This window comes from Myotis yumanensis, unplaced genomic scaffold, assembly GCF_028538775.1.
Source record: "Myotis yumanensis isolate MYYU_CA2020_CCGP unplaced genomic scaffold, mMyoYum1.0.hap1 SCAF_2, whole genome shotgun sequence".
Classification (NCBI taxonomy): Eukaryota; Metazoa; Chordata; class Mammalia; order Chiroptera; family Vespertilionidae; genus Myotis; species Myotis yumanensis.
This window is the reverse complement of record NW_027223753.1, coordinates 216,742,689-216,768,470: the sequence shown is the minus strand read 5'-3', so window position 1 is coordinate 216,768,470 and position 25,782 is coordinate 216,742,689. Positions and strand designations below refer to the sequence as shown.

The 25,782-nt window shown below is 58.0% G+C and overlaps 1 protein-coding gene across 1 annotated transcript; it reads right to left on the bottom strand.

Moving 5' to 3' along the window:
- Positions 1 to 11,699: 11,699 nt before the first annotated feature.
- Positions 11,700 to 12,314, bottom strand: KRTAP27-1 (keratin associated protein 27-1). The gene has a single exon (XM_070403703.1). It carries the CDS (start codon positions 12,312 to 12,314, stop codon positions 11,700 to 11,702), a length of 615 nt encoding a protein of 204 aa, XP_070259804.1.
- Positions 12,315 to 25,782: the final 13,468 nt, after the last annotated feature.

Genomic DNA, 25,782 nt, shown 5'->3' with positions numbered 1-25,782 from the left:
TCTTCCGAAATAAGTTGGACTCTTCTTGCTCTGGTTTTTTGTTTTTGTTGTTTTTTGCACATGGACTTCATTTTACTCCAGCGCTGAAAAATGTAGCTATTTTGGGTCTGTGCCCACATTTTATTTGCAAACCCAGACGGTCCTTATGGGCACTGTCCCTACTACATAACACCTTCCACTCCGCACGGTGAAGGCTGAGGGGAACTTTGCAAGATTTTAATTTAAACTAAAGGATGGGCTCCCTGTCAGCGGATTTGAAGGGCACAGAGCAGATGGATCCGGCCTCTGTGAAGCCCACTGCGTCCCTCTCCCTCCTCAAAGCAGGAAATGAGGGAGCGTTTCATGCCGGCCGGTGTGGCCCAGTGGTTAAGCGCCCGCCTAGGAGCCAGGAGGTCACGGTTCTGGTCGGGCACAGGCCTGGGTGCGGGCTCCGTCCCCGTCGGGGGCGTGCAGGAGGCACCGATCCATGCTTCTCTCTCACATGGATGTTTCTCTCTCTCCCTCTCCCTTCCTTTCTCTCCAAAATCAATAAAAACATATTTTAAAATAAGAAAGAAGACTTCTAGCCCCCAGGCAGTTTCCCGAAATCCCGGTTCCTTCCGAGGAACAAGAAACAAACTCCCTTTATCGAGGGAGGCAGCCGGTTCTCTTCTCGGCAGCTCGTTAAAGGGGAGCTGGGAAGGGCCCCCGGTTCCTCCGAGGGTCAGACTTCCCGGAGGGTGAGCACAGACGGTCACAGAGTGAAATCCCTCCCAGCAAATGGCCCCTAAAGAAAGGCATGGCCGTCTAGCCCAGTGATGGCGAACCTTCTGAGCTCGGCGTGTCAGCGTTTTGGAAAACCCTAACTTCACTCTGGTGCCGTGTCACATATAGAAATTTTTTGATATTTGCAACCATAGTAAAACAAAGACTTATGTTTCTGATATTTATTTTACATATTTAAATGCCATTTAACAAAGAAAAATCAACCAAAAAAATGAGTTCGCGTGTCACCTCTGACACGCGTGTCATAGGTTCGCCATCACTGGTCCAGCCCAGAGGTCAGGCTGACAGGCTTCGCTGCTTTCTCGGCCCCGATACACATGTAATTATGCTCTCACTCCACTTGCCACAAAGCTGCCGAATGAAGCGACAGTGATCCCGTGATTTATAAAAGCAAATTGCATGCAAATCCAGCCTCGCACAGCGATGAGCGGGTAGGAGTGAGTCAGAGCGATTCTTAAACGGACCAGCGTAACCTCAAGGGCAGTCACGCTGCTGGCTTCGCAGGTCAGAAACGGTTTCCAGAACAAAACCCAACATTTGGGAAACAGCCCGGCCGGCGTGGCTCGGAGGTTGAGCGTCGACCTAGGAACCAGGAGGTCACAGTTCGATTCCCGGTCAGGGCATAGGCCCGGGGTGCGGGCTCAACCCCCAGTGGGGGCGTGCAGGAGGCAGCCGATCCATGATTCTCTCTCATCATTGATATTTTTCTCTCTCTTCCTTCCTCTCTCTGAATCAATTAAAACAAAACCCAAAACATGACTTAGGAAACAGAAGTAAATCAAGACAGAGCACGTTTTAGAAATAATAACCCATCGGGTGGGAAGCCAGGACCGAGAGCTGGCTTTGTGGGTGCCTGTCAGGAGAGCCTGGTGTGACTGTTCCGAGGTGGGGTCAATGGGAGCTCAGCCTCTGAGCTGGACCTGCCGTGGCTGCCGGTGGGGGCGGGTCACCCCTTTTTGATCACCATGGAGACGTGTTGGTCGGTGGTAACCTCTCGGGATCTCGGGACGTGCTGACGTGAACCCAGAGCGAACGGGGTCGGGCCTGCAGGACCCTGCGAGGATGGGAGGAGAGAGTGAGTGTGCAGAGACCTGGGGATGCAAGGCACGTCGTGGGCGCCAGTCAGCTGTCACTCTTCTTCTAATCGTCTGAAGGCCTCAGGTGGGGACTTCCAGTCACCCCTCAGACCAAGAAAAACGGTTACTATGCGTTTCCTCTGATGTTGCAAATACGGACGCACAGGAACCTCCGTCTTCCCCAAAAGTTAATGCAAAGACGAGCAGCTCTGCCTCTGAGAAACCTGGTCCTGTCGGAGGGAGACCCTAAAACCACTCTCATTTAGCCCTCGTTCCCGGGGCCCGTGTCGTGGCTAAGAGTCGGGGCTCATAGGCAGATGTCCCGGGTTCGAATCCTGTCTCTGAGGCTCCCTGGGAGCGTCCGTTAACAGCCACACGTCCTTGAACTCCATTTCCGCTTGTCCACAGTGGGGTTAACAATAGTGTCGTCTGCAGAGGCGGCCGCGAGGGTCCAGTGAGCTCGTCAAGGACAGCTGGGCAGTCAGAGCAGCAACATCTCAGGGCCTCAGCCGGTTGGCTCAATGGGTAGAGCGTCGGCCTGTGGACTGAAGGGTCCTGGGTTCGATACCCAGTCAGGGCACATGCCTGGGTTGTGGGCTCGATCCCCAGTGTGTGTGGGGGGGGGGGGGGTGAGGAGGGGGCGTGCAGGAGGCAGCCGATCAGTGATTCTCTCTCATCATTGATATCTCTCTCTCTCCCTCTCCCTTCCTCTCTGAAATCAATAAAAACATATTTAAAAGCAACGTCACCGGAATGTCCAGGTGGCCTGCCTCATTGTTTCTAATGCTCCGCCGAGGGTACAGCTGCAGGAGCCGTTCTCTGTGCCTCAGCCCTGACCGTCCCTCTTACGTGGCAAAGAGCTCCCCCACAGCCTAATATCTTTATAGTTAAAAGTTGAGTCTGATTTCCGAAGTCTTGGGGAACGCAGGGGGTGTTTCCACGTTGTCACGCCGATGACACACCTGCCGGGACCAGTGGACGTGTCCTGCGTGCTGCGGGCGGGTGCAGCTAACGCATGAACGTGGCCACCGAGCCACGGTTGTGGCCGGCATTCTGGGTCCAAGACTCCTCACCTGAGATATTCGCTCAGACTCTGGTCTCTATGCACTAAACACACAGGATTAAGCAGTTTGTTTGTTGTTGTTTTTGGTAATCCTCACCCAAGGCTATTTTCTCGTTGATTTTTAGAGAGAGTGGGAGGGACGGAGAGACAGAGAGAGAGAGGCATGGATGTGAGAGAACCGGTCCTGCCCCTGGGACCCCTCCTGGCTCGACGCAGAAGTGCAAGTCACACAGCTGAAGCCGTTTCCATGGAGATAAACACGTGATGCACCAGGACCCCAGCCTGCCCTGGCCGGGTGGCTCGGTGGGTGGAGCACTGTCCCCGGCACCACAGTCCGCAGCCACGTCGGTTCCACGTGCTCTGATGCCCCCTCTGTGGTGTTTCTCCTGCAGACGCACAGCCCCCTCATCCTGAGAAAGTGTCCGGCAGGTGGGAACGGAGGGCGTCGCACACCATCCGGGCAGGACCCCTCAGAATTCCCAGACCCGTGCCCCTCAGGACCCTCGAGGCAGGGGGCTCCCCGCAGGCTGCTGGTGGGGGGCTAGGAGCCAGGTGGGCGCCCCGGGTTAGAGCAGCTCCCCAGGACCCCCTCCCGGAGCAGAGCCGAGCGGACAGAGTAGAACAGTGACCATAAGGAGCGGGGGCTGAGCTGCCAGGCACTCCCATCAGGGTGGGCTTCCCGAGCCCAGGGGTGTCCTCACAGGTGCGCCTCCTTCTGGGCAGGGTGCCCACCCTCCCCTCGCGGCTCCCGGCAGCTCCGGGGACACCCCCCGCCCTCCCCTCCCTCCCGCCGGCTGACCCCTCCAGAGGCATTCCATGGAGAGCTGTCCTGCTGCCAGTGAAACACCCCGGTGTTTGCCTCCGTCTCACTGCCGTGTCCAGGCACTGTGTCCCCCACACCTCCCCCCCACGCCTGTCACTCCCGCGAGGGGCCGGGGTTCCCAGCAGCCGACACGGAACCCCTTCTCCCGGGGGGGCGACAGAGGGGAGGTCAGACACGTTTTTATCCGAAAGTGGTGGGACCACACGCCAGAGACAGGCCAGCGGCTCACGGAGCAAGACCGGCCCCTCGTTCCTGAGGTTTTCAGCCTGGTGACCAGCACGATGGGAAAACTAGACACGTGCGGTGGGTTCTATAAACTAATTTCAAGTTGAAATAACGCATTTATCCGAGAATTGTGCCCAGGTTACATCCGCATGGAAATCTCCCCATAAAACATGCAGACATGGAGAATCCCTCTTCATGGGAACGCGCCCCCCCCCCACCCCCCACCCCCCCACCCCACACCCCCCCCACACCCCACACACCCCCTCCACCCCACACCCCCCCACACACACCCCCCCCCCACCCCAGGTAAAGTGGTTCCGAGGCCTGAAGTCTTTTCAAGTGTCTCCATGGCAACCGTTGAAGTCAGCAGCATTTGGAGCCTGTTTTTTTCCATTGGAATCTTTCCGCTTTATCCCTGTTTATTATTCATTAAGAAGCTCTAATCCACTCCTCACCGTATATTTTAAAGACCTTGATACATTTCTAGTACCATCCAGTATGCCATTGGATATCGTTACCATGACGTTAGAAATGCTTTGCCAATTAGATATGGGAAATATGTCCTATTGTTGACCTGATTTGCACGTTAGATGCCTGCGGAGGTCCCCAACGTCGTGTACTTTTATTGATTGTTTAGCTTTCTAGGTTTTGGATCTTGATGATCAATTTTAGTATCATTTGTTAAATATATATCCCCAAATTTGATGCTTTTCTAAGAACCCAGAAGAAAATGAGCACCTAGAAAGGGTAGTTTAGATCGATTCTTTTTTTAAAATATATTTTTATTGATTTCGGAGAGGAAGGGAGAGGGAGAGAGAGATAGAAATATCAATGATGAGAGAGAATCATGGATCGGCTGCCTTCTGCACGCCCCCCACTGGGGATGGAGCCCTCAACCCGGGCGTGTGCCCTTGACCAGGAATCGCACTGTGACCTCCTGGTTCACAGGTCAATGCTCAACCCCTGAGCCATGCCAGCCGGGCATAGCCCCTTCTTTATACTTTCCTACCAACCTAGATCCGCTCTCTCCAGCCCTTGCTGTGTATGATTATCATTCCTTAATTCACACTCACAGACACACACTCACACACTCACACTCACTCACACACACTCACACACATGCTCACTCACACACATACTCACACACACCCATATGCTCTCACACACATACACACACTCATACTCACACACTCACACACACTCACACACATTCACACACACACACACACACTCATTTACATTGCAAACAAAACATTCTGTGCTTGTCTTATTGTCCTGACTGTATTATAGAACCTTATTAGCTGCTATTTACCGAGCCCTTGCTATACACCAAACACGGTTCGCACGTTCCGCGTGTGTTACTAACTGATTTCATCGCCAGGACACCCCTGTCTGAGTCGGTGCGATCATTGTTCTCGACGCATGTGCGGAAACTTCAGTCAATTCTTAGTAATGTTTGCCGACGGGCACCAGAGCTCTCACAAATACAACGTGGCTTTTCTTTATCCAATAAAACTTGACCTTCCCTTCGTCAGCCTGTAACCTCCTTCATCCACTTCCCTCGCCGTCCCTCCGTTTTCACGAGGGCGCGCCGACTGTGGGGGACTGTAAACAGCCCGGAGAGGGAGGAGGTGCGGAGGGACGGGCCCATCCAGCCCCCGATGGGTGTCTGCCTGAGCCCGGCTTGGAGAGGACAGCCGGTACCCGGAACCAGTCCGTGGTTTCCCCGCAGGATGGAGCGTGTCTGACTTACCGGTCCCGTCGGGCCTCACCCGTGAGACCACTGAGTCAGGATCCACCGGGAGGTAAACAATCCCAGGACCGGCCGTGGGGGTGGAGCTGGGCCACCTGGAAAGGCTGCTGTAGCCACTCCCCGCGGCAGCCTCACCCTGCCCTACGGTTCTCCTGCGATGTGCACGGTTGACGTGATTTCTATGAAACTGGCTCCGCTCACGCCCACTCGTCACACACGGCTCCCCCGTGTCGGCGACGGTTTGTACTAATCGCATGTCCCGTCTGCCTGATGGAGACGGAGGGGGTGGCGGCGTCCCTGCTCCTCTGTCACAGTCACACCCTTGACTCTGTCCCTTTGACCTCCACAGGTCTCTCTGTTTCCTCAGTTCATTGAGGTACCGTTGACATGCAGGAACTAACATACATATTTGGTTAATCCTCACCCACGGATGTCTTTCCATTGATTTTTAGAGAGAGCGGGAGAGGGAAAGACAGCGAGAAACATCGATGTGGGAGAAACACATCGATTGGCTGCCTCCTGCACGAGCCTCGACCAGGGCCCAGGCCGGGGAGGAGCCTGCAACCGAGGCCCATGCTCTTGACTGGACTCGAACCCGGGATTCTTCGGTCTGAAGGCTGGTGCTCTATCCACTGAGCACAGCAGCCAGGGCACCAAACATATTTAAAGAGTGAAATTGGATAAGTTCTGACATCGGTGTGTGCCAAAGATCACGCTAACATGTTTATCACCGGCCCCCGGCAGTTTCTCCCTCCATCCTTCTCCCCCCACCCCACCCCCCTCCCCTCCTCTCCTCTCTCCCTTCCCCTCCCCCTCCCCTCCTCTCCCCTCTCCACTCTGAGCAGCCTCTGGTCCTTCTTCCACTTCTGATCTTGTCCTTACGTTTTCTTTGACTAAATGACGCCACACAGCGTCCACTGGCTTTCCTTCCTCCCACTCGCTATACGTACGTGTAGACTCGCCCGGCGGGCAGCACTCGTCAGTAGTTCACTGTATTGCCGGTAACGTTCCACTACACGGACACCAGGATTTGCTTGTTCATGTGTTGATGGGCTCTGGGTTGTGTGCAGTTTTTTTGGAAGCGGCACACACACAGACACCACGGGCACCCGTGTGCCAGGGTGCGATGGACACGCGTCTTCATTTCTCGTGGGTCAAGGCCGAAGAGTGAGGTGAGTGCGTCGATCCTGGGAGAGGCCAGCGTGTGTTTCCAGGAAACGTCAGGTTATTTCCCCGAGCGACTGCACCGTGCGTGTTCTCGCCGGCGGCGCCAGTGCTCACCTCCGCACAGCTCGTGCCGACGTGTGGTCGGACTTTCAGAAACGCCGGTCGTGGTCGTCTGTCCCGGGCAGCGCTTGGCGGGGGCTCTCTTTGGCTGGTCGGTGTGGCGGGCGGCGCTCATGCTCATCTCCCACCCGAACGTCATCTTCAGCGAGAACCTGCTCCGCGCGTTGCTCCTGTTCGACTTGGTTGCTTGTTTCCTTGCTGTTGACTTTAGTTCTTGACCAGCATCTAAACACAACCTCGTCATCAGACGCAGGATCCGCGAGCGTTTCTCCCGGCCCGCGGCTGGCCTTCTGCTCCTGCCAGAGTGCCTTTCGGAGGAGCCGATGTTTCACATTTTGGTGAAGTGCGACTTGTTGGTGTTTCACTTTACAGACGTGCTCACGGGCTTGTATCCACGACGGCTTTGCCCAACCTCACGTCTTAGCGGCTTTGCCCCTCTGTGTCCTCCATCTGCTTTGGAATCGAGTTTCTCTCCTCACCAGTATTTTAGGCTCTGCTCTTAGGGGTCCCCTGGGATGAATCCCCTGCTTTCCATGCCAATGTCCACCCTCAATGGCGAAATGAAACAGAAATCTCAGCATAGACACAATAATCGTAATGATCTCAAAGTAACTGTGACAAATGCACACACTTGTACGGGAGTCGCTAGTGGAGATTCATCACAGTGATTGGAAGATAAAGAAACAATTTGAAGCCCCAGTGAACACATCTCAAAGGCGTAAAGGCCATGAAAACGAGAGAAAAAGGGAGCGAATGGGAACCCGGCTTAGTGAAGGGACAGCCGCACGTCTGGAGAGAAGAGCGACGGATGGCGAGCTAGTCCAGCGATGGCGAACCTTCTGAGCTCGGCGTGTCAGCATTTTGAAAAACCCTAACTTAACTCTGGTGCCGTGTCACATATAGAAATTTTTTGATCTTTGCAACCATAGTAAAACAAAGACTTGTATTTTTGATATTTATTTTATATATTTAAATGCCATTTAACAAAGAAAAATCAACCAAAAAAATGAGTTCGCGTGTCACCTCTGACACGTGTGTCACAGGTTCGCCATCACTGAGCTAGACTCTTCCTTCAAACAGCACGGCCACAGGCTGGTCTCTGCGAGACTGGCCGCCTCTCCCAGCGCGGCCAGGGAGGAAAATCGAGGTCCTTTGTTAGAAATTGACAGCGAGGAGGGGCTCCTCCAAACACCTCAAGGTCTAAAGGTCTGGAACTCGGAGGCAAAAGTCGTGGCACTAAAATGCATTTGTGGGTGGCCATGGCCCCAGACAGTCGTGTGATGAAGGCCTGGGGGTGCGGGTGGAGGGTCAGTGAGGGAGACAAGGGGAATCTGTGATACTTTCAACAATAAGGATAAATTTTAAAAAAAGAAAAGCTGACCCTATGGGTTTGGCTCAGTGGACAGAGCGTCAGCCTGCGGACAGAAGGGTCCCGGGTTCGATTCTGGTCAAGGGCATGTACCTCAGTCCTCCTGGCCCGGGCCCTGGTCAGGGCGCATGCAGGAGGCAGCCAATCACAGTGCTTCTCTCACATCGATGCTTCCCTCTCTCTCTCCCTCTCTCTACCTCTCTCTCTAAAAATCAACGGGAAAATATCCTCGGGTGAAAATTAAGAAAAATAACAGCTGTTGTGTCGGTCGCTCTCTTGTTGAGAAGCAAGGCCGGCCACGAGGGGGCAGCAGCCGCTAGGACCGGGCGGGGAGGCGGGAGGGGCCCCAGGGGTGAGCTGTGCACCAGCAGCCTCTGTCCCCACAGCCCAGGGCTCTGAGCGCAGCTGCTGGGCAGGAGGAATGCAGGGGGAGGAGCAGGGACCTGGGTGTGGCAGGTTTGGGCAGAGAGGGGTAGGGGGTCAGGGGTCAGGGGCTGGGACAGGCGCTGGATGACAGCTGGCGCTCCGTCCAGAGCTGGCCGGCCCTCCTGGCGAAGCAGAGACACTTCCCAGGCCCCGTGAGTCAATAGACCAGAGGCAGAGGCTTCGGGGGGAGCGGCAGCCGGGCCGGGGCTGGGTCCTTAATGAGTGAAGGTGACCCCAGGGAGGCTCCAGGCAGAGCACCCACAGGTCGGGCTCCTCCCCTCTGTGCTGTGGCTTCTAGAAGCTTCTAATAATGAGCATTGCCATCCAGTGCAGACCCCATTCTGACCCACGTGGGGCTGGCCCTGGCAGGTGGCTCCATGGGTGGGTGGCGGCCTGGGCACTGAAAGGTTCCTGGTTCGATCCCCGGTCAGGGCTCAGGCCCGGGTTGTGGGCTCGATCCCTGGGAGGGGGCGTGCAGGGGGCAGCCCGTCAATGGTTCTCTCTCACGTGCATGTTTCTCTCTTCTCCCTTCCTCTCTCTCTAAAAACCAATAAACTTTTCTAAAAAACACAAAAAAAACCACAAAGAACCCACAGTGCTAAACACGGCTGGCTGTTTAGATGTCAGGGAACAGGCTGCTCTCAGCCACAGACAAGCACCCCCGACCCTAAAACAAGGGGCGCACAGTCTCCCCCTCATCCCAGGAACCTCGCCTCAGAGAAACCAGGTCCGACCTTCGCGGAAAGGTGGTCGCGTCCCCTGCAGACGAGGAGCGTGTCTGGCGGCTGTGAGCGGAGGGAAGCCTTCGGATCCGATAGAGGTTTCCTATGTGCTGGGCGCGGCCTGCGACTGCACACACGGGGCGGTTAAAGCGTGTGGTGCTGGCGCAGGGAGCACGTTGAACGACCTCCTCAGGGGACTGCGTGCCGGCAGCGGCTCCGGGTGCGAGTCGGCCGCTTGCTCCAGTTGCAGGTTTCCCTGCTCAGCTGCGGAGCGAGGCTCCAGGGAGGTCTCTCGGGATGAGGAATCAGCACGATTCCGTGAGAATGTAGCCGATAAAAACGAGGGAGCACCGGAGAACCGTGCAAAGCGGCCGGTCCGTCTTCGCCACGAATATCTAGGCCAGTGACGGCGAACCTTCTGAGCTCGGCGTGTCAGCGTTTTGAAAAACCCTAACTTAACTCTGGTGCCGTGTCACAGATAGAAATGTTTTGATATTTGCAACCAGAGTAAAACAAAGACTTATATTTTTGATATTTATTTTATATATTTAAATGCCATTTAACAAAGAAAAATCAACCAAAAAAATGAGTTCGCGTGTCACCTCTGACACGCGTGTCATAGGTTCGCCATCACTGGTCTAGGCCCTCAGACCGCACTCGGCCTCCTGAGGGTGTGGGGCCGCTGACCTGGGAGTGGACGCCTTTCAGGACAAAGCCCAGCCCGGCTGACGGGGTCGTCCAGGGCAGAGCTGGGGTCCAGGGGGCGGCTGTTGTCTCCGACAGCCTGGCCGGCCACCTGCAGCCGGGGCCGAGCTCTGCCTGGCGTCCACCCCCACGCCCCCCCCGCCACGACCCTCTCCAGACCCACGCTCCGGCGGCTGCATCGGTCACTGCAGGAAGCAAACCAGCTTCCGGGGATCAGGCCGAGGCCCCGAGATGGAGAGCAGGGAGCAGGCTCTGTGTCGTCAGGTTGTGACGTGGGGCGGCCCCGGTGGACAGACGGGGCTGGGAGACTTGCAGGTGGTCACACAGTCAGGGTTCAAGCAGCTCCACCGAGCACGGCCAAGGCTCGGAGCCAGGAAGCCTGAGGGCAGAGTCCAGGACCTTGGGTCGCCTGGAGCGTGAGGGCCCCTATGCGGGCCGGCCACAGCCGCTCAGCCAGTCCAGCCTCACACACGTCACTCGTGCTCTGGGGTCTTCCTAGTGGCGTGTGCCCATCTTCAACACGGTCTCGGATTCTCGTTCGTACATGCAAACGGGGGTAAGGGCACATGCCTTCTCCCCTCCAAATAGTTAGACTATTGTCGTCTCGTGAGAAAACACACCCCGATATTGTAAACCCACCGAAGCGCTGACTGAAGATAACAGCCTGACGGTGAATCTGTAACTTTACACGAATCCAATGTGTTTGATACAAAGAACATTTCCCAGCTCAAAACCGCCTCCGAAATAGTGAGGCGAGGAAGCCGAGGGGCGAGAGGCGCTGTCCATGCTGCTCTCCGCTCCTCGTGCTCAAAGAGCCCTGGCGGCCTTGGGGCTACCGAGTCCACGGCTGTGAACTCACAATTCGCTGCCGTGTCCAGGAGGGGGTCAGTCCCACCGTGAACCAGCAGAGCGTGAGCCGCAGCAGAGAACACGGGGGAGGACAGCGCGCGCACGCGGACGTCGGTGTGGTCCTGCCGTGTCACCGGCACGGCGGCTCCTGCAGCGCCGACCCCGAGGGTCACAGGACTGGGTGGGCGACGGGTCTCAACTCCAGGGACATGTGGGTTCCTGACATTAGTTGCACTATATTTACATTACAGTGTGTTTATTATATTATATTATACTATACTACGTTATGTTATATTATATTATTATTTTATTTTATTAGTGACTCAGTGCTAAGTGTGTGCGTAGATAATGAGCAGCAGCCAGTGTGATGGTGACTTGGCACGCGCTCATGTTAGTCTCTGGTTGAACTTTGACCTCCGACCCTCAGTGACTAAAGTAATTAACACAGTTTCCCATCCCAGCTCAGCAGCAGAAAACCCCTCTCTTCCCCCCGAAAACCCAGTTAATCGGAACCTGTGGGAGGCACGCTCACCACTTCCAGCCCGTGTACCTCGTCTGTTTCAGAGAGAAAACCTCCCGAGGCCCCAGGAGCCGATCCACCCGCCGGAGTGTGTTCTCCCTCCGCGCCGCCCGCCCTCACTTCCCGGGCGGCTGCCAGCCCCCCGTCACACAGCAGGTCGGCTCACACGCACCAGCAGAAGGTCCCGGAAGCGGTGGCCCCCGCGTGGCCAAGACGAGAGGTCTGCAGGGCCTGGAGTCGGGGCTCTGAGTGTGGCCCTGGCTGGACTCATGGCCCAGAGTCTGGGGAACCTCGGGCACATCCGTCTTGGGGGGCCAGCGCATGGTCACCCCAGGTGGACAGCCCTGGACGGCAGAGCGCGGGGGCCGGCTCTCTCCTGCCGAGCGAGGCTCAGACGTGCACGTGGACTCGGCTGAGACGCGCCCCGACGGGCCCCTGGGCCTCTCGCAGGAGCCGGCGTGGGTGCCAGTCGCCTGGGCAGCTCCGGGGAGGCGGGCCTTGGGCACAACGCTGGCCTCTGGGCTCGGCTCCCGTGGGCGGTCGGGCACTCGGCCGCTGCCGGGTCCACCCCGGGCCTCACCCACGGGGTCCAAGAGCCAGGTCCTGCCGTGCCAGCTGCTGGGCAGAACCAGCCCGCCGTCCAGGCTCACGGGACGCGGGTCGTGTCCGATGGCAGCGAGAGGGGGCGCCATGTAGACGCGCCTCAGCGCAGGGCGGTGGCTCAGGGCCATGGTGGCGAAGCCCTGGGCTGGAGTGGGCCGTGCGGACCGGGACCGGGACCGGAACCGACCATGCTGATCTGCGGGGAAGCTCTGCCCTCGGAGGTTATATACACGGACCCTGGGCGGTGCCTCTGCTGGACTCGCCCCACCTCCTCGCCGCTCGTGAGGGCAGCTCATGGCCCTGGGTGCGGTTTGCAGGGCGGTGGTGTGAGTAAGAAAGGGCTGGTCCATTAGCACCTTGACAGGGCTCGCGTCCCCGCGGACTCACCGGACAGGTTTGTCCACCGTCAGTGCCGGCGGCACCAGCCACCCTGCTCTCCCCGTCGCTGCGGCTCTCCCCCGTCTGCGGCTCTGCGGACCGGGAGTGGGCCATGCGACACGGTGTGGGACAGCCGAGCGAACATTAACACAGCGTTGGAGCTCGGAGAGACGCCCCCTTAGCAAAACAGGGTCACACCATCCAGAGACTTTTAGCCAGAAATCACCCCCGTGGAGCCCACCCTCTGCCCAGGGGCTCGGACTGTGAGAGAAGAGCGGCCGTGAAACTCCTTCCTGCCGTCCCCCAAGAACACACGCGGCCCTGCGGGGAGCACCGGCCCTCCCTCCACCGCTGTCCCCACCTCGTGCGGAGGCCGGGTTCCTTCTAAAGCGTGTCCTGACCTCCCCGTCGGAGGGTGAATGGCCGCTGACCGCTCCTCATTCTGAGGTGACCTCCCCGTCGGAGGGTGAATGGCCGCTGACCGCTCCTCATTCTGAGGTGACCTCCCCGTCGGAGGGTGAATGGCCGCTGACCGCTCCTCATTCTGAGGTGACCTCCCCGTCGGAGGGTGAATGGCCGCTGACCGCTCCTCATTCTGAGGTGTTGGCACCAGGCAGTCCGTTACTTGCATCACCTCCATCACTGCCCCCCAAGGCTGAGGGCGACCTGAGCCACGCCCCTCCAGACCTGCTTGTTTTCGTTTGTTCAGTGTCTGGTTGTTGGTCGCAGGGCGATGGTGGCTCCCACGTTGATCACGTGACGGGTGACACAAAGCAGAGCTCCCTCCTCACGGCGCAGGACGGGCCGGCACCTTGTCCACAGCACCACCAACAGCGGCTGCGCTCAGCCTCAGCCCTGCGTGGGGAGCAGGCGCCCTGAGGGGAACACCATAGTCTCCCTGCTTAGCACGAAGGAAACCAAAAGTATGCGAGAGCCGTGGACAGTCCTTACAGAATGATCCGTGGTATGTGGTCGCAGGGGGATGTTACATAATTCAGAGGTTATATCTGAGTAACTTGGGGCTAAGAAGCTGTGTATAGTGCGTCTCCTGTGTGATGAAACACCTCATTACGCCCTCAACAGGAAAGTTACCACACGAACCCTGACCCTGACCCTAACCACAACCCTAGCCCTGACCCTAACCTAACCCTGACCCTGACCCTAACCCTAACCCTGACCCTAACCCTAACCCTAACCCTAACCCTGACCCTGACCCTGACCCTAACCCTAACCCTGACCCAACCCTGACCCTGACCCAACCCTGACCCTAACCACAACCCTAACCCTGACCCTAACCCTGACCCTGACCCTGACCCTGACCTTAACCCGCTTCATCCTCCTTCACGTTTGGACTGATCTCTGCACAGAGGCTTCCACTGCTGCTTCCCACTCTCGTGCCTCAAAGTATGAAGTGGCTTCTCACTGACCTCAGAACAGGCCCGTTCCCACCTGCACAGCCTGCCAGGCCCGGCTGCTCCCTGCTCTCCTGAGTCCATCTCGTCCTTTCCCCGCCCAGTGCACTGGCAGGCCTGGACCCCGCTCTCAGAGCTGGGACGGCCTTTCCTTCCGCAGACCCTGCAGGTGGCCGTCTGTCTGTCCGCCTCCTCCCTCAGCTCCCCTCCCCGCCTACCCCCCATCCCCGTCCACAGCTCCCGCCTCCTGTGTGTGTCCTGGCCTCAGAGCTATCACCCTGACACCCTGAAAAGAGACCCCACTCCCAGGGCCCCAGTCTTTCCTCCGTGGAACTGATCTGAGCCTGTGGGGTTTCACTTCCTCGTTGGGCCGTTGCCGCCACACTGTGCGCTCCACAGAGGCGTGTGTCCTCCTCACCCCCGTGTCCCCGCACGGCGCACAGGCCCGGCTGGCGCTCCTCACCCCCGTGTCCCCGCACGGCGCACAGGCCCGGCTGGCGCTCCTCACCCCCGTGTCCCCGCACGGCGCACAGGCCCGGCTGGCGCTCCGTCACAGCCCGTGTCCCCGCACGGCGCACAGGCCCGGCTGGCGCTCCGTCACAGCCCGTGTCCCCGCACGGCGCACAGGCCCGGCTGGCGCTCCGTCACAGCCCGTGTCCCCGCACGGCGCACAGGCCCGGCTGGCGCTCCGTCACAGCCCGTGTCCCCGCACGGCGCACAGGCCCGGCTGGCGCTCCGTCACAGCCCGTGTCCCCGCACGGCGCACAGGCCCGGCTGGCGCTCCGTCACAGCCCGTGTCCCCGCACGGCGCACAGGCCCGGCTGGCGCTCCGTCACAGCCCCGTGACGTGCTGGTAAAGGCTCGTGCCTCGAGCGCCGAGTACAGATGCCTCACGTTATGGTTGCATCCGCTCCGCAGCACTGACACCCGGGCCCCCCACCCCCACCCACCGCCCGGGACGCCGCACTCAGGGAAAACACGTCAATCTCCACGCCTCCCTCTCGGCGCCTCGTGAAATAAGAATAAAGTAGGTTCAGCCACGTGTGAGCATGGCGCAGGCCGAGTCAGTGATCTTAATAAAGGCTGCCTGGCCGTGGGCGTCGTCCGAAGAGCTTTTACTGGGCATGAGGGCAGCGCTTCTGGCCGCCGCTCGGGGAGCTGCTGAGAAACCCGGGGTGGCGGAGGCGGACACTCCCCGGGCGGCTCCCACACACGCTCTCCAGCCACAGCCGTCCATGAACCTCGCAGCGAGCAGAGCATTAGCGCGTACCCACCGCTCCAAGTCCCCAAATGCCACCCAGCGGGCCAGGCCTGGGTTCGGGACGAGGCCGCCCCTGAGTCCCTGGCTCTTTGGGGCGAGGCGTTAATGGCACATTCTGTCTCGCTGAGTGGGGGGTTAATAGGTGTCTCAGCCACGATGGTGACGATGAGTAACTGCGGGTTCTGGCTGGGCTGGGTTTATGGAGGGAGTTACCGGGCTTAGGGTCGGGAACGGCGTGGGCTGGACCACTGGTCACCTGGCAGCCGTTCTCGTGAAACTCCTGAGAGCTGAGTGTTGGTGTTGCAGGCGCTGGAGCAATGGGCAGGAAGCCGGCCGCCTCCTGCCGCTCCTGGGAAATGGGTGGGAATGGAATGGGGTTGCTTAGGGCGGCGGGCACTTCGCTACCAAAAGGTTGACCAGTCCCTGTCTCTCGGGGTCTTGAGGTGATTACAGCTGCAGTGACGCCTCTGAGCCACCAGGGGGTGGACTATCAGCATTTGCTGCAGATTTACCTGCAAGGACATAGAACCAGTGCATGATCATAAACAAGCAATTAAATATAAGGGTTTTAAACCAAGTTCTACAAACACAAACTGTGACCTTAAATATTCCCTTAAATGTCTGTGCCTTTGCTTCTTAATTTTTAAAATGAAAACAGTAAGATTGTGGGTCTCATGAGACTGTTTTGCTGATTAAAGGGGAGGTTATCCACACTAATAAAAGAGAAACATGCAAATTGGTGTCACTCCGCTACACCCACCAGCCAATCAGATGAGTGTGCAAATTAACCCAACAAAGATGGCGGTTAATTTGCATATGCAGGCACGGAGCGAAGACTGAAGGCTCCGGCCGGAGTGAAGACTGAAGACTGAAGAGGCTTGGCTGCAGCGGAGAAGCCAAGCATCCACGGAGCTGGAGGCTTGGGTTGCCCCCAGTGATAGAGGAAGCCAAGCTTCCCATCCGCCCTGGCCACCGCTCAAAGGAGAGAACAACACACAGGTGCAGCCAGGAGCCTGAGAGATCAACACAGAGGGGCGCCTGCTCCAAGCCTCCACGGTGTGGCTGGGGGCAGGCTCACAGTGGACACACACACACACACACACACACACACGGTGCGCCTGCTCCGAGCCTCCGCGGTGCGGCTGGGGACAGGCTCACAGTGGACACACACACACACACACACGCACACACGGTGCGCCTGCTCTGAGCCTCTGCTGCCAGACTGTGGCTTAGGCCCGCTCCCCATGGGGAGCAGGCCTAAGCCATCAGTAGGACATCCACTGAGGGCTCCCAGACTCTGAGAGGGGGCAGGCTGGGCTGAGGGGCCCCCACCCCCCCAGTGCACGAATTTCATGCACCGGGCCTCAGTCTATCTACACTAATAAAAGAGAAACATGGTAATTGGCGTACGACCGCTACCCTTTTCATTGGCTAATCAGTGAGTATATGCAAATTAACTGTCAGCCAAGATGGCGGCCGGCAGCCAGGCCGGAATCAGCGGAGCCGAGAGGCCTCCCGGCCCCGGGATCAGCGGAGCTGAGAGGCCTCCCGCCCCGGGATCAGCGGAGCCTGATGGAAGCCCTGTGTGTTTATGCACCCTGGGGGTGCAGAGGTCCTGTCCTAGGCAGAGGCCTATGGCGAAAATTTCGACTCTGAGAAGCAGCCTATGGGCTGGAAGGCGGCTCCTCTGACCTCAGTGCTGGAGAAGACCATTAAGCAGAAAACTAAAGAAACCGATTTTACATCATTTCCCAGGTGGAGAACAGTTGGCATGTAAGCCCCTGACCAGTGCCCAGCCTCTCCTCTGTCAGTCTATCTCACTCTTAGGTACCATGTTCTTTGTTCTGTCTTAACTGCAACTCCTTTTTAAACTAGATTGCTTTTAAAAGAAGACTAAATAAAGTTTCCCTTAAGTTATTTAGGTGGTGCTGGGGCTGCTGGGGCTGCTGGGGGCCTGATAGAAGACACAAACACGCAACGGGGGGCCTGTACCCAGCAGCCCCAAGGCCCGCCACCTTGGTGCTGGGGCTGCTGGGGGTATCAGAGACACAAACCCGCAGGCCCGGCACCCAGCAGACCCAAGGCCTTTGTGGCAGAACTAAGGAGCAGCAAGCCAAGCGGTAGGAAGCAGCAAGCAGGTGGGCAGTAACAAGGGAGGGGTCCCGGACTCTGAGAGGGCACATGCTGGGCTGAGGGGCCCCCACCCATCCCCAGTGCACGGATTTCGTGCACCAGGCCTCTAGTCTATATATATAAAAGCCCGGCGACCGGAACAGCTGAACGACCAGAATTGCTGAACGACCCGTGGCTATGACTTGCACTGCGGCAGCCGACCAGCCTGATCCAGGCCCCGATAGGCCCCCTCCCATGAGCTGGTCCTGCCCCCAATCAGCCCCCAACACCCCAATCAGGGGTGGGGCCAGCCTGCCAACCACCCGTGGCCCCTCCCCCCACCAGCCCAGCCTGATGGGCCCCGATTAGGGCGGGCCGGCCAGACCCCACCTGTGCATGAATTCGTGCTCCCAGCCTCCAGAATTACCTAAAAGATTGCCAGCCACACACTGAGCGACGAATACACAGAAGCAGCAACTATCTCTGATCGGGTGCAGGATCACGTGCAGCCTCCCTGGGGCTGACCTAGAGCTGCAGGGCAACATGAGCAGCGTCTTTTCTCGTCGTACCTGCTGCCGTGGTACCTGCTGCCGTGGCACCTGCTGCCGTGGTACCTGCTGCCGTGGAATCTGCTGCACGTCCCATTCTCCTAAGGGTGGCTGGTGTTTCCATCCCTGTTCAAGGTCCAGTCGGCCTGTCTCCATCTCCCAGGAGCTTGGCCCCTGGCGGTGATAAGGCTGAAGAGTTTCTGTTGCTTTGATGTGTGATTAGTGGCTATTCTGGTCTTGGACTCACTTGCTCAGCTGTATTGAGGTGTAAAAAATTAAAAACTAGAGTCTCCCTGAAGTAACAGGATTCGGCCCAGTTCTCCCACAAGGTGTTCCTTCTCTCCTCGCCTTAGTTTTGTCTCAACAACCAAACTTACGCCAAAGGACCTGAGCTAACTTACACCTGTTACCCTTCCCCTCCAGGAAGCCATCACATAGGTACAGGGCAGAGCCTTGGGGGATGGCGGGCGGAGAGCGGGGGAGCCTGGTGTCCAGCCCGCGGCCTCTGTTCCTTCCCTGTGACTTGGGACCTGTCCCTGCCTCTCCGGGTGTCTCAGTCCCTTGGCGTTCAGAGGACATTAAACTCATCTGTCAGCTCTGCCTCCTGCGTGAAACCCGCACCCTCATTAGGGTCGTCTAATCTCTATGAAGGTCACTGATGACACGTCACAGGACAGACCAGAGACCCAGTGGGTGGGCTCTGTTGCCACGGATGCTGACGTGTCCACCACGTGCAGGGACGGGCCTGTAGGATGTGAGAGTCGCTCTGGGAATAAAGAACCTACACACGTGTCCCTTGGCCAAGAGCCCCTGCGTCCGTCCGGGAAGACGGTGTAGAGGGGAGCCGCCGATGGGACCTTCTGTAAACTGAGTCAGGGCCACACGGCCCCTCTCGGACACGGAGCTGCACCCAGAAAGCACCCCTCAGGGTCGGGTCCTCAGAACCGCGGCACCCCGACCACAGCCACGACCTGCGTGTGGGACACGGACGTGGCCGTGGCCGCTGCGCCTGTGTCCAGCAACAAACAGACTCTCTTAGAAAACGGTGATGAAAGGGTTCACTCACAGGTGATACCATGTGTCCCGGGAACTACCTCTAAGTAATTCTGCTTCTTGGTTATTTGCGATTCAATGATGTCAGACGTGAATTCAAACGGCCGCAGCAGAAAACGGCAAGGGAAGGAGAGGGTCGTGCAGCGTCTGTGCAGCCCTGGAGGGTGAATAATAGAGAAAAGGGTGAAGCGCAGGCCCTGGGCCCGCTGAGCGCTGCAGCCGCATCCTCGCCCTGCGCCCCCCACCCCCCTGCGCCCCCCACGTCCTGGGGGTGGAGCCGGGGGGGTTGTGGTCACACCGCCTTCTGCTCCGTCCCTGGAGGCACCTCCTCTGACCTGCCTGTGAGGGGCGTTCGGCGGTGACTCCCCGTCCTGGGGGATCCAGCTCTGGGGCTCTCCAGTCCTCCGTGGGCGCGGCAGCGTGACCACAGGCCCGCGGTGGCGCTCCGTCACTGTTCATGATGACGACCAGCAGGTGGAGGGCAGGGGTGACGCGAGCTCATCTGAACTGGGCTCCCCCCCCCAAGAGGGGCCTGGGGTTGTCACAGGCATCAGGGACCCAGGGACCCTAGTTTCCTCGTTTATTTATTGACTTTTGTTGGGCGTTCACCGCACGCTGGCCCCTGTTGGACGAGGCTCCCCTGTTTGCAGTGAGGACAGACAAAGGTAAACAAACACAAGTGCTGCTCAGACGGTAACACTTCAAATTAAATATTACAAACAGCAACTTTTAAATAATTTTTTAAAATCTCACCTAAAGATAGTTTTATTAATTTTAGAGAAAGAAGAAGGGAGAGGAGAGAGAGAGAAACATCGATCGGTTGCCTCCATGTGCACCCCAACAGGGGATCCCACCTCAACAGGGGATCACACCCCAACAGGGGATCACACCCCCAACCCGGGCCTGTGCCCTGACCGGGAATCGAACCCTCACCTCCTGGCTCATAAGTTGATGCTCAATTTTAAGTAGAGAAGTAGGGGGGGAGGGGGGTGGAAACAGAACTGGAGCTCTGCCGTCTGTGCTGCTAACATGCGAGGACTTTTATTTCTTATCACGCCGGCCGGGCAAGCGCTGACTCTGACTTCGAGGAGGAGGATGGTGAGGTTACGGATGAGGAGGGACCTTAACAAGTTGATGGGGAGTAGAAGCCAGAGCCGCAGGCTGGGCTGTGACAGGATGATCAGCAGCCGCTGGAGGCCAAGCCGTTGGGGCGGCAGAACCCGGACCCATAGCTCAGGGGAGGGAACCCACAGACCCCGTCACCCAGGGGCCTGGCGCCAGGGGACCCACAGCCCAGGGAGCTGCTGCCGGGCCCACAGCCCAGAGCCCAGGGCGGGTCCTGCAGGAACCGCAGAGCAAGAGGGTTCTGGGGCCACAGTGGGGTGAGAGGGGCCCTGTGGGCAGGGCCTGGAGGTGCAGAGGGCAGGGCTGTAGCCCAGGTTGCTGGGGTGGGAGCCACAGGAGGAGCCTGGGGGCTAAAGGGGTCCCCAAGGGAGCGGGAGGAGAGGGTCCCAGAGCAGCCACTGAGGGGCCTGGTGACAGAGACGACAGGAGAGGAGGTCAGTGAGGGACAGCGCGAGGGATGCTGCTCAGATGTCCCTCCTGGGCCAGACAGAGACGCCCCCTGCTGTGCCCTCCCCGTGCTGTGCCCTCCCCCTGCTGTGCCCTCCTCCCCGTGCTGTGCCCTCCCCCTGCTGTGCCCTCCCCCTGCTGTGCCCTCCCCCTGCTGTGCCCTCCTCCCTGCTGTGCCCTCCCCCTGCTGTGCCCTCCCCCTGCTGTGCCCTCCCCCTGCTTCCCCCCCTCCCCCTGCTGTGCTGTGCGAGTCTCGTCACGAAAGTCGCTCATAACCCTGGGCTGTAATTGTAGCTGAACACACTCAGGGCCTAACTGCTGTCTCGTTATTTGCTTGTAGCCGCCTCTCCGCTTCTCTCTCTGTACAGCAGTGGTTCTCAACCTTGGCTGCGCATGAGAATCACCTGGGAATCTTTTTAAAATCCTGATTTCTGGGCCTCATCCTCCGGAAATTCTGTTTCTTTGTTACTCATGTTGTGGCCTCACCCCATAACAAAGAAACAGAATTTCCGGAGGGTGAGGCCCAGAAATCAGGATTTTAAAAAGATTCCCCTCCTCCCGGGTCATGTATGTTCTGTGGAGCGGTCACGGGTAAGCCCGGGAGGCTGTGGCCGCATTTAGTTCCTCAGCCGCCGTCTGAGATGGGCCTTTCCGCCAGGCCAGGGCCCGGCGTGTCCGGCTCCAGGGCCGCGGCCACACTATGCGCTGCTGGCGGAGAAGCGTGTCCTTCCCGCCCTCAGAGCCACTGAGCACCGAGTGCCGGTGAGAGAGGCCTTCCCGTGGGTCATCGCATACGACGTGATGTGCCGGCGGCGGAGTCCCCTCCCTTAGGAACCCCCATCTCCCCCCCCAATGCAGCCGCAGAAGGAATGGCTTCTCGGGCCTTTAGTTGTGTTTTCATATTCAGAGTCGCACGGAGACGTTGCCAGCTCTTCTGTTTGTCCTCCATTTAGGGAGTCATCCGAGGCCAGGCCTGCCCCCCACCCCCAGGATTCCGGGAAAAGGCTTAGGCTGCCCCGGGATCACTGCTGACACAGCTGCACCCTGGGGATGCACCCTGGGCGAGGTGACGGCCTGTGCAGGCACCTGCACTCTCTCCGGGCGTCCCCTTTGCCAGCCCTGCTGGCCGATTCCTCTCACCCCCTGAGTGGCTCTCAGCTCAACCTGCCTGCAGATCCAGTGGAACCGGATCCTCGTCGCCATAGAAACCCAGCCGCACAGAGACGCGTCCTGGAGTCAGAGGCGTCTTCCCCCCGTGTCACACCCGACTTCTGCTTGAAGGGTTTTTAGAAACTGGAAACCAGGGCTCTCTTCATGTCATTTGATCTTTTCTATTTGCTTCAGAGATGACTGCGTTTTCTGAGTCTTAGAGCATCTGCTTACCCGGCACCATTGGAATTGTCTGTCTGCGTTGCTTCGCTTACAGAATTCTACCAGATGCATTGCTCACGCCTGCAAACCCTTCTCCTGCCCAAAGCCAGCCTCACAGCCTCACACCTGGCAGGTGTTCACCCCCACCCCCCAGCTCTGCCTGCCTGCCAGGAGGGTTTCAGAGTCTCATCAGCTCTCCATCTGGGTGACACACAGGCACATGCACACATACACCTACAGGCACATGACGCACACGCACACACATACACACAGGCACTCACATGCACACACATACACACAGGCACACACACATGCACACGCACATGCACACATACACCTACAGGCACATGACACACACACACACACATACACACAGGCACTCACATGCACACACACACACAGGCACTTATAGGCACACACTCAGGCACACACACATGCACACATACACCTACAGGCACATGACACACACACACAGGCACTTACAGGCACACACACATGCACACACACATGAACACACACACAGGCACTCACATACACACACACACACAGGCACTTATAGGCACACACTCAGGCACACACACATGCACACATACACCTACAGGCACATGACGCACACACACACATACACACACACACAGGCACTTACAGGCACACACACATGAACACACACAGGCACTCACATGCACACACATACACACAGGCACTCACATGCACAAACACATGCACACATACACAGGTATGCACATGCACACACATTTATACACACAGGCACTCACAGACACGCACCTGCATATACATGCTCAGGCACACACACATGCACAGATACACATACATGCACATGCACAGGTATGTGCACACAGGCACACACAGACATGCACACACACACCTTGGAGCAATTGGAAGGGACCTTTTGATATGGTTCATGCAGACTAAGACTTCAGCTCTTTGAACACAGAAAAGTCACGTGTGTGGAAATAGCTGGAACATGGCCGTGCCTCAGGGTCACCCTCTCGGGCTTGGTCTTCTTTGACCCCTGCCTGGCCCACAGCGGGCGCTGCAGGTTCCTTGTGGAATGAAGGAATGCGTCACGTCATCAACCTTCATCCTCACACCATCTAAAGAAATGTATGCATGGGGACATCTTCTTTAGATTTTGAAGTTCCCATTCGTAAAATAGCAAGTGAGCATAAATCTCTTTCATGATTAAATAATATCTCGCCCAACGTGACCACCACTGGCTCCGTGCGGGAAGGGACCCTGGTGCCTGTCCCCCACTCACCCGGCGCGAAGCCGTCCTGGACCCTGACCCGTCCCTCCCCTACCCCAGCAGCTCCCTCACGGCCACTGTGACGACCCCGTTTTCGGCTTTAGACACACGGTCGCCCCCAGGACGGCGTAGCTCCCTCCACCTGGAAGGACGGGGTGCTCTGGAGGTTGTACTGCCACTTGCTCACCATCTCGCTGCGTCACCTTCCAGTCACCGCGCTGCTCTCTGTGTCACACGGTCTGACACGCCCTGGCCACGGTCCAGTGGCTCGAGGCTGCGGGACGCCGTGGGCGTGGTTGGGGTGACCCTCGTTTATGTTCAGTTCGTCAGGGAGTCCGTGAGTTTCGTCCACCACAGATGTATTATTTCTCCGTCGAAAGGTATGAAAAGCTGGCTGGTTCACCGTGTCGGCAGCGTCGTCATGTCGGACCCGGACACGCGGTTGAACTGTGTTGATCCTGTTCTGTCTCGTGTCAGCATTGTTGCTAGTTGGGCCGCAAGACCCCGAGGAGTGTGCGGGGAGATCCTCGCCTCCCAGAAATCACGTTTTTCCACGGGAGGCTCCTCCCTTCCTGGCTTAACACATGACCCACCGTCTGTGCGTTCGAATGTGTGTTCCCAGCTCACACTTCCAGTTAAATTCCAGACCCGGGCACCCGGCTGCTTACCATTCACCTGGAGTTCTCACTCGGGTGTGGAACTTCTGTCTGTGAACTTGAACTTTTGGCACAGCCGACCTGGCTCAGTGGTTAAGCTTTGACCTATGAACCAGGAGGTCACGGTTCGGTTCCCGGTCAGGGCACAGGCTCAGGTTGCGGGCTCGATCCCCAGTGTGGGGCGTGCAGGAGGCAGCCGGTCCATGATTGATGTTTCTATCTCTCTCTCCCTCTCCCTTCCTCTCTGAAATCAGTAAGAAATTGTTTTAAAGAAATGGAACTATTGCTCACACACACACACACACACACTCTGACAATTAAAAAGGTCCCCAAGTCACATGGGCTCAGCGGGTCTGATGGGGACCCTCCTGGTGGGACCCGAAGGTTCCACATGGCCTGGCTCCTTCCCCAGTCTCCCCGGCTTTTCTCTCTCTTCCCGCCCGAGCATCTGAAAGGAAGGGCGGCCCCTCCCGCTCCTGGTGGGACTTCCCATCCTCTTCCCATCACACCCCAAAAAGCCCAGAGCCTCCGATTCGCAGCTGCAGGTGCCCCGCCCATGTCTGTGATGCCACTGGCACCCCTTCCCCCCCCTCGCCCCTGCCCCACAATTAAACTCTCCCCAGTGTTTCCTGCCACAAGGACACGCTGTTTTCTCCACCCTGAATGGGTGGCCTTCGTGGGGCAATTAAGATAATTAAGCTTTTCCTCGCTTTCCAGCCACATCCCTTGGGGAGTTCCCTCCCTGTGGTGGCCTCTGTGCTTCCTGCACAGAAGTCTGTGCCTTTGTAACGTTTGTTTTAAATCGTTCTGCGGACCAGCGCAGGGACGCGTAACCAAGCTCGCCCGTCAGGTAAGTTTATCGGCAATAAACCCGGGCCCATCCTCCTCCATGAGGGAGCCTCCTGGCCGGCCGGGCACTTGGTGGGCTGAGCATCGTCCGTGCACACAGGAAGGTTGCCAGTTCCATTCCCGGTCGGGCCACGCGCCCAGGATTCGGGCTTGACCCCCAGTGGGGGGGGGGGGGGGGGGGGTGTGTGTGTGTGCAGGAGGCAGCTGATAAATGTTTCACTCTCACATCGATGTTTCCCTCCCTCCCTCTCTCCCTCTCTGTTCCTCTCTCTCTAAAGAAAAATCAATTTAAAAATCTTATTTTTTTTAAAAAAAGAAATCTCTCGTGATTAAAGACCTCAGCTTGACGGGGTCACAGGTGTGGCCACATGGTTGACTTGCTGGTCTGGACCCACTGAGCGGCCTCTCTCCGGCCTCGCCTCCAAGGGGAGGGCGTGAGTTCGTTCTTTCTGACGAAACACTGAGTTCTCAGCTGAGATCAGTCAGTCAGACGGTTGTTGCTCCACAGATCATTCTGGGCAAGTTGGGAGGCGGGTGGTGGTGTGACCCTAAGTAGCGTCGACCTGGTCCCGTCCCCACACTTGATGCTTGATGCTCGGACCCGCGGACATTTCACGGGACCGGAACCCCAGCAGCGGCCCACCCGCCTCAGAGCATCTCCAGCCAGACTTCCTTCTGCTCATCCGCTCCCTCCGCTGCGTCCGCCGGCCACGCAGGTCTGAACGCAGGGTCCCTGGGGAGACCTGTGACCTCCCTCGTCCTCACCCCACCTTCCCTCTCGCATCAGCACATCGCGGTGTGTTTTTTACATATATTTTTATTGATGTCAGAGAGGAAGGGAGAGGGAGAGGGAGATATAAACATTAATGATGAGAGAGAATCATGGATCGGCTGCCTCCTGCACGCCCACAGGGGACGGAGCCTGCAGCCCGGGCCCGTGCCCTTGACCAGAATGGAACCGTGACCTCCCGGTTCATAGGTCGACGCTCAGCCCCTGTTTTCTCCGAATGCACCAGGGCCCCCCCTCGTTTCCCTGCCCCTGTAACTCAGCTCTGTAGCCTCTGTTCTCCAGGAGGCCCCAGGGCGCCTCCCAAGACGGGAGTGTTGACAATCTCCA